This window comes from Grammomys surdaster, unplaced genomic scaffold, assembly GCF_004785775.1.
Source record: "Grammomys surdaster isolate TR1022 unplaced genomic scaffold, NIH_TR_1.0 254, whole genome shotgun sequence".
NCBI lineage: Eukaryota > Metazoa > Chordata > Mammalia > Rodentia > Muridae > Grammomys > Grammomys surdaster.
Window position 1 is genome coordinate 1446302 of NW_021604695.1, and position 12773 is coordinate 1459074.

Consider the following 12773-nt stretch of genomic DNA (forward strand, 5'->3'; position numbering starts at 1 on the left):
GTGTTTGTGGGTGCCTGTGGAGTTCAGAAGAGGGTATCAGATCCCCTGTAGCTGGAGTTGTAGGCAAGGTTGTGAGCCACCTGACATGGGAACCAAGTTTCAGTCCCCTAAAGGAGCACTGAACTGCTGAGCCAATTTACTAGCCCAGCTACTGGGTTTTAATGTTAATTTTGTATCCCTGATATTTTCTTGAAAGTATTTACTATTTAACTCTAAGAGTTACCTTGTGAAGTTCTTAGTATCTTTTAAGTATATGATCATATCCATAAGTAGGAGTGATTTGATTTCTGCCTTGCTTGTTTCTATGCTTTTTATTTGCTACAGGCACTAGCTGGAGTGATATGATAGCACATATTTTTATTTTATTTTGAATACATCTTTAATTCCAGCACTCCAGAAGCAGAGGCAAGTGGATCTCTATGTTGAGTTCGAGGCCAGCAAAGTCTACATAATGAATTCCAGGACAGCAGAGCTACATAGAAAAACCCTGTCTCAAAACAAACAAACACACAACAAAGAATTCAGGCACTGTAATCAGTACGACCAGAGGGTGAAGTGGGGCTAGAGAGTTGCTTAGGGGTTAAGAGTACTTGCTATTCTTGCAGAGAAGCCAAGTTCATTTCCTAGCACCCACTCAAAACCATTGGATCCTCTGTAAGAGCAGCATGTTCTCATAACTGCTGAGCCATCTCTCCAGCCTCCATAACTTATTTCTATTGTATGTGCTTATCTTGTATGTGCTTATGCCACCAAGAGGTACAGAGGTTAGCAAACAACATACAGAGGTGGCTGGTTCTCTCTTTCCTCTACATAGTTTCCGGACATTCAACTTGAGTCACGAGGCTTGGCTACAAGTAAGTGCTTTACACACTACCCTGTCTCACCATCTCACCAGCACTCATTGTGTGTTAGCCATTTTTTTTTTTTTTTTTAGTTTTAGGTTATAGCCTTTTGGTTCAATTTTGGTAATTTGTGTATTGAGAAAAAAATACCGATTCCGTCTAGTTTTAACAACTTACTGGAAGTTTTCAAAATTTACTTAATGATCCTTTTTGAATGTCACTGCTTTAATATCTCCTTTTTAGTCTATGTAAGTATTGTATATGCAATGTATGTTATGTATATTATGTATTGATACTTGTGTTTTTTGAGGCCAAGCCTCTTGTGGCCCTTTTAGCCAGATATGATCTTGGATTTCTAAGATCCTCTTGCTTCCACCTCTCATGTGCTGGAATTACAGGTGTGCACCACTGTGCCTGGTTTATGTGATGCTGGGATCACAACCAGGGCTTCGTGCATATCTGTATCAACTGAGCTGCATCTTCAGCCTCCTCATTTTCTTAATTCATGTCTTAATTCTATTTATTTTGGTTAATTTGGTTATCTTATCAAATAACTCTTTGTTTCATTAAATCTTTTATAGTTTTGTTTTAATCCATTTTATTAACACCTATCCTAACATTTATTTTGTCTTTTTTTAAAAAACTGTATAAACATTTATTAATTTACTGTTTGTGTGAATGGGCTTGGTGTTTGTGTAAGTCGGATGACAACTTGCAGTTTAATTCTCTCCTTCACAATGTGGATCTCAGAGATCACACTCATCATCAAGCTTGGAGCAGTCACAGTCACCTGCTAAGTCATCTCACCAGCCCACTTTTTTTTTTTCTTTTTCTTTTTTTTTGAGACAGTCTCAGGTTTACAGGCTTAGGAGCATTTACTATTTAACCATCTCATCAGTCTGTGTCTCTGTGTTAGGACTCTCCAGCTACTAATTTTGGTTTGGCTTATTCTTGTTTTACTAAGAACATGACATAAATCATCAGGTTATTTTTCTTTCTGTCCTACTTTGAAATGGTTGCTAAATACCTACAGTTTTTTGGCAGTTTCAAGACTCAGTCCTTCTCCTGCTAAGCAGCAGCTTTTTAGCCTTAAAAATCTTTATTAGTGTTACTTATTTACTTTTAATGTTACTAGAAATTTTTAAATGTAGCTGGAGAGGAAGTATAAGTTATTTTATAAAGGATTTTCAAGACGCTGTTTTTGAGACAAGAGCTTGACTCTGCTGCCTGGAGTGGGCTCAGCTGTGATCTTCCTGCTGAGACTGCAGATGTGTACTGTTAATTTCCTGCGACGCTGTATGTTTCTCCCAATATTCTGGTCTTTTTTTTTTTTTTTTTTTTTGGGTTTTTTGTTTTTTTTTTTTTTTGGTTTTTTGAGACAGGTTTCTATGTGTAGCCCTGGCTTCCTAGAACTCACTCTGTAGACCAGGCTAGCCTCGAACTCAGAAATCCGCCTGCCTCTCTGTCTCTGCCTCCCAAGTGTTGGGATTAAAGGTGTGCGCCACCACTGCCCAGCGCAATATTCTGGTCTTAACAACAACAAAAAAAAGGTAGCAAATAGTATTATGAAAGGAAATTTTATTTAGTAAATAAACTACATCTTTTATAGAAGTATAGATGATATATTAAATAAAAAATGATATATTGAACATATAATGATATGTTTTAATACTCTGCACACTCTTTTTTTTTTTTGAAGGTTTTCTTATTGTTCACTTTGCATATACTTCTGGAATAATACACCATGGTTTTGGATGACCTTCCAAACTTTGAAGACATCTATACTTCCTTGTGTTCATCAACAATGGGAGACTCAGAGGTGGAGTTTGACTCTGGACTAGAAGATGATGACACAAAAAGTGATAGTATTTTGGAGGATTCCACAATTTTTGTAGCCTTCAAAGGAAATATAGATGATAAAGACTTCAAATGGAAACTGGATGCAATATTAAAGAATGTGCCCAACTTGTTACACATGGGTAATTTGCTTTAATTTTTGCTGCTTTCTTGTTGCTGTATGCTTTGACATAATTACCTGCCTACACCCATGATGCTAGGATTATAGGTTTAGGCTACCTTGCCTTGTTTTAAAAGTTTCTAGTAAAGTACAACTGTGTTATAATTAAATAATTTTCAGCTATATTAACATTAAAACTAATATAAAGACATTAGATGTATGTGCAGAACACAGATAAGTTTCCAGTAATCATCAGATTGGAAGAAACTTTAGCGTCTCTGTCCTGTGGAACCAAGATCCAAACTTTTTAGTGTATGGAGACATGTCTCCAAATGTCATGGAAAAGCAGTAGGCTTGACACTTAGAGCTTGTTTGAACACCTTTATTTCACTAGGTAGCTGTCGGTTTCTGCACAGCTCACTTAGCCTTTCTCTGGGTCAGTTTCCTTACCTTTAAGAACACTTTGACTAAACATAATCTAAACATTTAAAAATTTTCTTAGTATATTAATCCCATTGCCCTTAGCAAGTGGTCTGTTTTGTTCTTGTTTTACATTAGAACAAGTAAATTCTCCATTAATATTTAGTATCTAATGGTTTAAGAGCTGGAACGGGCTTACCTGCCATATAGAAATGCTCTTTATAGAGATCTGGAGTTTGAGAAAGCATTTTCCTGTAGAGCCATTTTATTAATATTGAGAGATGTAATTTGGGTGGTAGCACATGCCTTTAATCCCAGCATTTGGGAGGCAGAGGCCAGCCTGGTCTACAGAGTAAGCCAGGGCTGCACAGAGGAGTCCTATCTCAAAAGAAAAGGAGAGAGACGAGATTGAATAAAGGTATAAACTGTTTAGTTGATCTGAGTTGATAACAAAAGGGACATTTTTTTGTCTGGAGTTGCCAGATATCTTTTATTTCCTTTCTTGTCTGTAAAATGTCATTACAAACAATATTACTACCTCAGTTTACTTTGTAAATCTTTAGTTGTAAAATACATACAGCAGAGTTTGCCATCTTCACAATTTTTGTATGTGGCTCAATGACACTTAAATACAATTAAAATATTATGCAACAATTACTAGTAGCCATTTTTATAACTCTTATAAAATTAAGATTTATAACTGTTATATAACTTCCAATTCCATACCTACTCAAGCCCTTAATAAGCACCATTGCCCTTTTTATGATTTTTTTTTTAATTTAAAAGATTAGATTTATTTATGTGTATGTAAATGTACTACATGCTTGCAATGCCCATAGAGGCCAGAAGAGGGCATCATATCTGCTGAAACTGAGCTATAGCCAGTTGTGACTTGGCATGTGTGTGCTTGGAATTGAACCTCAATCCTCTGGGAAAGCAGCCAGTTCTGTAACTCTCCAGCCACCTTTCTTTATTTTCACCTACCTCATAGAAGCAGAATCATGTATCTTTATGTCCGCTTTATTTCATTTAGCATAATATTCTCAGTGTTTGTCCATGTTGTAGCACATGATAGAATTTCCTTCCTGTTTCAGGCCAAATATTCCACAGAATGTATGTATGTACTACATTTTACTTACTGTTTATCTGTTGCTGGACACTTGGATTCCTTCCGTGTTTTAGCTGTCATGAGTAATACTGCTGTAAATGTGGATATCCTCTTCTGTATCCTGCTGTCAATTCTTTGGGCTGTATACTTAGACATAAAAGTGCTGTATTATATTGCTGGGGACCAGTCCCGATGTTCAGGTGCTGAGGTGGGAAACAAAGGCCGAAGCCTGATGACCTCTGGCCTCTCTCTCATACTGTTTTGGGGCCAAAAGCTGATGACTTTGGTCAGTTTCATAAGGAAAGAAGAAGAAAGAAAGTCAGGTGCACATACATGAACACATACACATTTTGGCTGGCACTAACCACCTGTTTCATCAATTTCATAAGTGCACATACATACTTATGTACATACCTACATACGTATATATGCACAGACACACACAGACACAGACACACACACACACTTGATAGATGGAGCAGAGCCCCAAAAGCCATACTTTATTTCTTCTTTCCACCTTTTTATACCTTCTTACACAAAAGTTCTTTATAAAATTACCTCATAGATAAAATATTAGACAAAAGGGGAGTTACAGAAGGATGTCAATAGTAAGTTCAAAGCAGTGTTTCGTTCTGTAAGCTCATTATAAGTTCAAAGCAATACTTTCACACTGTTTTGCTTTATCATAGTGCACACCTGTGGCTTCATCCTTGGACCTGACATAGAATGAATGTTTTTCCTTGATCACAAATCTGTGTAATTTATGAAAGCTTATCATGCAGCCTTTACTTACTATTTTATGAAGAGGGGGCACATTCTGTTCTTGACTCTAACACTAAAACCATCTCCTTAAACTTTTTATCCCTAAAATTATTTGGATGTTATAAAGTCATTAATTCATCTAAACAGCATTAATTCATAAAAGTTCCATCTTTGTGAAATCTGTAGGAAATTTGCCCAATAGGATGGGCTGATGCCCAGGAGTCATTAGGCTATGTAATAATGGCAGGAAAGGTGTATCGGCAGTGAGAAGCAATCCTGGGGCAAAGTCTCTGGGGCTGTGCCTCCTAGAGTGATCCATCACAACCATGCAAAACAGTGGGCCATCTTCTAGAAACTCACTTGCTTGCCATAGCCTTTCCTAGATGGCTGCGGTCATTATATAACTCCTCTCCATAGAGTTCTCTTAGTAGTTGTACCATTTGTGCACTCCCATCGTTAGTGCACAGGGGTCCCCAATTTCCCCATATCATTGTCAACATTTGCTATATTCTATTTTTATAATAGCCACCCTTATATGATATGGTATGTAGACATTTGATAGTGTTTTTAATGCACAAAATCATTAAGAAGTCCAGTGTTTCAGGACAGGCAGTGGTGATGCACACCTTTAATCCCAGCACTTAGGAGGCTGAGTCAGGGGGATCTCTGTGAGTTGAAGGCCAGCCTAGTCTACAGAATGAATTCTATGACAGCCAGGGCTACACAGAGAAACAGTGTCTTTTGTTGCCACATCCAAGAAACTGCTGCCAAGTCTAAGGTGGTGAAGCTTGTCAGATATTTTCTTCTAAGAATTTTAGGTCTGTGTTTAAGTGTTTGTTCCATTTTCGATTAATTTTTGTACATTATAATTGTGCTTCAGTGGACTCTGCTCTTATTTAAAATAGGGATTTTTGTTTTGTTTTTTAGTTGCTCATTCTCAAATGCCTTCAAAATTAATAATGTTATTCTCCTTCCTTCATGACCAAGAATCCAGCAAGCTAAAGGTACAGAAAGTGGAGCCCTGGAACAGTGTGCGAGTCACATTCAACATCCCCCGGGAAGCAGCAGAGCGGCTACGGATTCTGGCTCAGAGCAACAACCAGCAGCTTCGGGATCTGGGGATTCTCTCCGTTCAGATTGAAGGTCCTTTACTTTGCCATGTGCCCATTTGAACCAAAATGCACTAACAGTAGCACCCCCTGTATAATTTCTGATGCTGCTTTGTCTGTTTCTCTGCTCTTATGTTTGAGAATCTCAAGTGCCTGTGTATCTTGTTTCATGTTGCAGTACCGTACAATAAAAATGGATTGAGGGTATTGCTGTAGCCTGAACGTTCAGTCCTTTGGCTCTTTTGGCCTTCAGTCTTAGACTTTGATCTTACTTGTACCCTGCAATGAACTGATTTGTCATTTGAAGAGTGTTTAATTTTAATTGCTTTCCTTTATTGAATAATATTCCCTTTGTTCATTTAGCAGATTAGGGAGTCCTAAACAGTTCTTATGTAACTGGAATGACCCTCTGAATGTAAAAATATGCTTATTCTAATATTTGTATATAACATCCAGCTTAAAGCCCTTCTGTTGCTTGCTACTTGTTTATAGAATATAGGCCAAATTCTTTACCATGATCTCAGGGCTTGCATAGTCTGAGGTCTACCTTTGTCATATAGCCTTATGCTAGTTCATTTCCTTCCCCAGCTCCCTGTTTTCAAGTCTCTTCAGTTCTCACTTGGTTCTTTGATCACACAGTTCTCCCTTCTACCATAGATCTTTTGCAGTCGCTACCTGGCCATGGAGTACTGCCCTTATCATCCCATTCTTCGGGGTAATCTTTCAGCCTTAAGTCTTGGCTAAGTCTGTTGTTATGCTCTAACAAAAATCCCTTTCTCTCAGATCATTTATCTCACACTTTACTGAGAGCAATTATTTGATTACTGTTTATTTCTCCATGTTCTGTAAGCGCTAGTAGGAAAAGGATCATGTCTGGTTTTATTTACTGTTGCATTTCTGAATTGCCTGATCCATATTAGTCTGTTTAGTAAACATGTTGAATGAAAGCAAGGAAGAATATAAAAGCATTACTCTGTTTTAGCACCTGGTAGATAATTATAAATAAAATATGCCTGTTGCTGTTATGAACTGAGAAGGACAACTCCATGATTGATGGGAATCAAATTTATAAAATATACAATTTCTTTTTAAAAATAATTTTTATATATTTTATTTGTGTGTGTGTAGAGGTCAGAAGATAACCCATGGGAGCCAATTACCTTTGTCCACCATGTAGGTCCTGGGGATCAAATTCCAGTCATTAGGCTTGGAAACAAATGCCTTTACTCTCTGAGCCATCTCACTGTCCCTACCTTGTGTTTTGAGACAAAGTCTTTCCCTCAGACCTGGGACTTGCCGGTTAGGCCAGGCTGGCTGGCCATTGAGCTTCAGTGACCCTCCTTCCTCTGCCTCTCCTGTGCTGGGGTTACAGTGTGGTCCACAGCACCAGGCCAGACATTTTAAAATGGGTACTAGGAATCACTTTAATAACTGAGCTATCTCCCTAGCCTCCTGGAATGGAGAACTTCTAAACAAGGAGTGACATCACTTGATGTCATTTCAAGAACTCTTCTGCTTGGGGAGCAAGGTGAAGTAGCTCATACCTATAATTCCAGCACTAAGGAGGCTGAAGCAGGAGGACTGCTACAAATTTGAAGCCAGCCTAGACTACAGAGTAAGATCCTGTTTTTTTTAAAATAAGTAAATAAAGACACCTCCTTCAAAAAAGGGAAAAGAACAAAAACCAAAAAACTTCCACTCAAAATTTCTTAGCAAGTTTAGTAAATTGCTAGCTCTTTCCCAATGATAAAACCTCCAAAACCTATACTTTATTTGGCTTTCACTCTTGGTTCCTAAAAAATGAGTTATAGTATCTGATAGCCTCTAATGATACTCCTTTATGGGTATGGTGTTGTTCCCTGTGGTTGAGTCCCCTGACTCAACCTTACACAGAAAGCTCCGTGACAGACAGAGCAAAGCTCCTCCTTATTAGTTTCCTGCTTTACCTTCAGACTGGAAACCAAAATCCTAAGATACAAAAGGAGTTGGGGCACTGACTGCTCTTCCAGAGGTCTTGAGTTCAATTCCCTGAAAGTACTTGATGGCTCATAACCATCTATAATGGGATCCCAATGCCCTCTTCTGGTGTGTCTGAAGACAGCTACAGTGTACTCATAATACATAAAGTAAATGAATCTTTTAAAAAAAAGGATTTAAGTTTCCTTAGAAACTGTTTAATGGCTGAGCGGTGGTGGCGCCTTTAATCCCAGCACTTGGGAGGCAGAGGCAGGCAGATTTCTGAGTTTGAGAGTTCGAGGCTAGCCTGGTCTACAGAGTGAGTTCCAGGACAGCCAGGGCTACACAGAGAAACCCTGTCTCGATAAAACAAAAACAAAAAGAAACTGTTTAATGAAACAATTCTAGTGATCTTACCTACTAGTGAAATTCAAATGAGCCATCTTGAGATGGCTCAGAGTTAAGAATACTTGCTGCTCTTGCAGAAGACCTGGGTTTGGTTTCCAGCACCCACATAGTGGCTCACAACCATCCATAATTCCAACACCCTCTCTGACTTCTTTGGGTACTGTACGCATGTGGTACAAATACATACTTGAAGGCAAAAGTCTCACATAAAATAAATCTTAAAAACAAATACAGGAAAAAAGTACAGCATATGCTTACCATGTACAAGGATTCAGTTCCCAGCATGGCCCATTAAAAACATGTTTAAATGTTCTTACCTTTTGCCACAGAGGTAGTTAAGAGAGACTTCTCTGCTTGCTATTACATGATATCTCCACTAGAAGCCTTGTAGGGATCTTTTTGTTCTTTGTGGTTTTGTTTTTTTACTTTTGAGATAGGATTTTGTGTAGCCATTGGCCTCTAATACCCTAGGTAGCAGAGCAGAGTCTTGAACCTCTAGACTTCCCTCCACCTCTGAAGTGCTTTGATAACAGACATGCTCTGACTAGGTTGTGCAGTGCTAGGGACAGAACTCAGTGCTCTGTGCATGCTAGGCAAGGACTCTGCCAACTGACTTTTATTCATAACCTGGAAACCTTTTTTATAGTGCAGTTATTGAAAGAAAATGGTAATTTCCTCACAAGTACTCCAGAGTCTCTACACCCAAGCATCTCAGTGTCCTTACTATCCTGCCTTTTTTCTCTTATCTTCTAATTATAAACTCCCAGAAGGAAATCAAGAATTTTGAGTTTCTGAGTTTCTTCCTGTTCTCTCCCTTGTTTCCATCCTGCCCCTGCCCACACACAATTTCTGGGCCAGTTTTGAAAATGAATGTTGAGACTTTGAAGCCCTCTGACACTAAGCAGCTTCATTAATGATTGTGAGGACTGATTGTCTTGCTAAGCTGGAACAAGCTGCATAGACCAGGATTTCAGTTCCTTGTAATTCCAGCATTTTGGAGGGCAAGCGAGGCTGGAAAGTCATGAATTCAGAGCTAGACTGAACTATGTAATAAGGAGTTAGGTTAGGGTTATAATACTGACCTATCCTTTTTTGTAGTGGTAAAGCTAGTATAATTCTTTAAAACCAGAAAAAGTAATTCTTATGTAACTGTCTTTAAACTAAACTGCATTTTACTCTGGCTATTTCCATTTTGTAACTTTACTGTCATTTTCAGGGGAAGGTGCTATCAACCTGGCTTTGGGTCAGAACCGAAGCCAAGATGTAAGAATGAATGGACCTGTGGCATCCGGAAATTCTGTTAGGATGGAGGCCGGATTTCCCATGGCAAGTGGTCCAGGTGAGACCTCCTCCTCATTTTGTGTGACATTTTACCAGTTTCCTTTGGGGAGCTTGATTTCTTAAGGTATTGAGTCTTGCCACACAGATGAGGTATATAGCATAATCACTTATTTACTCAGAAAAATGAGTTATTCTCAGAAAAGTTATAGTAACAAAGCATAAGGCTATGGTTTTTACAGTCTTTGGCTTAAAAATCTGATGAACAGTGAGTCATGGAGTAACATTTCTTAAGTACCTAGTATATGATAAGACCTATGCTAAGTGTTGGAAATAGAAATAAGTAAAACATTTTCCATCTTCAAAATGTTTATTATAACTAGTAGAGAATGTAGCTTTCCAGCTTGTACTTTCTCTGAGTCTGAGGATCTGTAAGCAGAGTTCTTGTGTCTTCTGTGGAATCTTCATGTAAATGGAATAGTGTGTTTTTATGTGTTTAGAACTTGAGTGACTTGGCTGGAAGTAGTGGGCATACCTGTGCTCTCTCATCACTCAGGAGCTAAGGTAGAATGCTCACATGCTCAGATTGGGAGGGGGAGAGTTTAAAAGAGGTACAAATGGGTTACTTCCTTTTCTAATAATCCCAAAATTTCTCCTTCAGAGATTGAACTGAGTACTGTCTGAATTGTAAGACAGTAGAATTGAGTTGGCTCTTAGTTTTAAAGCTGGGAAGGTGTGGACTACATGGAAAGGAAGCTGTCTGTCCCAGGTCAAGTAGAGGTGGGCTTAGATTCCATATGTCCTCACTCTAAGACGCTCAGACCCTTAGTTTATTGTTGTGGTGGTGGTGCTGGTGGTTTTGTTGTTGTTGTTTTGTTTTGTTTTTTGTTTTGTTTTGTTTTTTACTGCACTAGTAGCTTTGAAACCTTAGAAGCTTATGGAGTCTTTATTCAAATAAAACAGAAAGGCACAGCTGCTATGGAGTAGGAGCATAAATCTATACATAGTCACTCACTCCATCTCTGACAACCATAGTACTGTTTGAAAAACACAGCAGGTGGGGGCTGGAGGGATGGCTCAGTGGTTAAGAGCACTTGGATTTTTTGTAGAGGTAATGGGTTTGGTTCCCAGCAACCACGTGGTGGCTCACAACCATCTAATTCCAGTTTCAGGAGATCTGGTGCCCTCTTCTGACCTCCACAGGCACCAGGCATACACTTGGTACACAGATATACACACAGACAAAACATCCATACATATAAAATACTTTTTTAAAAAAATTGCAGAAAGGTAGAAGAACTTGATTTATAAACTGCTGTTTTGAACTGTAAGCAAGAGCTTGACACAACCAAGTCCATGCTTTTAATCCTACTTGGGAGTTAAAGGCAGGGGATCTGTGTGAGTTCAAGGCTAGCTTGGTCTACATAGTGAGTTTCAGGATAGCCAGGACTGTGTAGAGAGATCCTGTCTCAAAATACCAAAACCAAAAACAAAGAATTTGGCATAAAGTTCAAGTTAGGTTTTTATACTGCCAACGCATTTTCTGTTTACCTCAAGTATTTACTGTGTTTCAGGCAATGTAGTATATATTTTTATTTTCCTGAAATATAATAAACATATTTCATCTTTATCTTTGAAAATGAGATGATAAGGCCTACAGTCTTTGGAGCTTATGCTTGATAGTAGATGAATTCTCCCATAAAGCAAACATTTCCTACTTTCCTCACATAGGCACAGGCAAGCTGTCTTCTGTGGAACTACATTTGTATTCACAGCCCTCAAGATCTGTTTTCTGAATCTGTCACAGTCAGTGCTGTTGGACTGATAGGAAGTTCTATATAAGTAATGCAAAATATATAACCTAGAAACTTAAATATAGACCTGGTCTCCCCATACAGCTCTGAGCAAGTGTTAAGGCAGTTTGATAAGAAATCACAGGTTGTATTGTTGCCACTGCTGGCCCTAGCTGAAGACCCTAGCAGCCTTACATGTCATTAGTAAAGAAATGCTCCCACAAAAGCAAGTCAGGGACTCTCACCTGAACTCCTGCCCTCAGGCATTAATGTTTTCTGGTCATAGGTGAACATAAACATCTTTAATTATATCCTAGAAACAATGTTAGAGATTCTATCAAGTCCTGAAATGCTAAGATACCTGTGACACTGATACAAGCACGCTGGTTTCAACCTGTAGTATCTGGCCAGTGTTGCAGTGCTATAAGTTCATTACCACATAGAAAAACTTGAAACATTAGGTTGAAATTAGGTTAAATTGGTATTTAATAGAGGTTACTGGTTATGACCATTTATAACACAAAGTACCAGGATTAATCAGTTAGTGATGACTTATAGTTACTGTGACATTTTAACCTCCAGGTATTTTTTACACCAGCTGTATTTTGTGATTCCTTTTCTCACTTGTCTCTTGGGCCTTAATGGATGCAAGTGAAGTTTAATAATAGGTTAAACTAGAGAAGTCTTTCTAGAGAAAGAAACCTTACATTTCCTCTGAAATAATATTAATATTAAGTAACTTTAGAATTATGTATCTAGAACATCTCAATTTTTCAGTTAATCTTAGCACTACTTTCTTCTCATTGACAATAGAAACATTGACAATAGAAGCTACTACATCTAAATTTATAGTCCACTTTTTCATCTCCTTAGAGAATACCAAGACTTGTGGGGATACCGTAGTAATCATTGAATCAAAGGTTTTCATTCTTGGCTGTTGGTATTTGGGACCAATAATTTTCTTGCTGTGAGTAGGTATCTTGTACATTGAGGTATATCTAGTAGCATCCTTAGTTTTTACCCACCAGATGCTAGTAGCACCACTGTGCATTTCTTTCTCCCAATTGTGCCAACTAAAGATATCTCTGAGGTATCAGTCTAGATGTAGTTGTCTTCTTTTGTCAATGCTAAGAGAAGAAA

At 38.3% G+C, this 12773-nt stretch overlaps 1 protein-coding gene across 3 annotated transcripts in view; it reads left to right on the forward strand.

Annotated features, from left to right (window-relative positions):
• Positions 1 to 12773, forward strand: part of Ncoa6 (nuclear receptor coactivator 6) — a 51362-nt gene that overhangs the window by 455 nt on the left and 38134 nt on the right. For all 3 annotated transcript variants that reach the window (XM_028775229.1, XM_028775230.1, XM_028775231.1), the window contains exons 2-4: positions 2542 to 2821; positions 6077 to 6232; positions 9779 to 9901. In XM_028775229.1, coding sequence (XP_028631062.1) covers positions 2587 to 2821; positions 6077 to 6232; positions 9779 to 9901 — 514 coding nt within the window. In that variant the 5' untranslated portion in view covers positions 2542 to 2586. The remainder of the gene's footprint in view (positions 1 to 2541; positions 2822 to 6076; positions 6233 to 9778; positions 9902 to 12773) is intronic.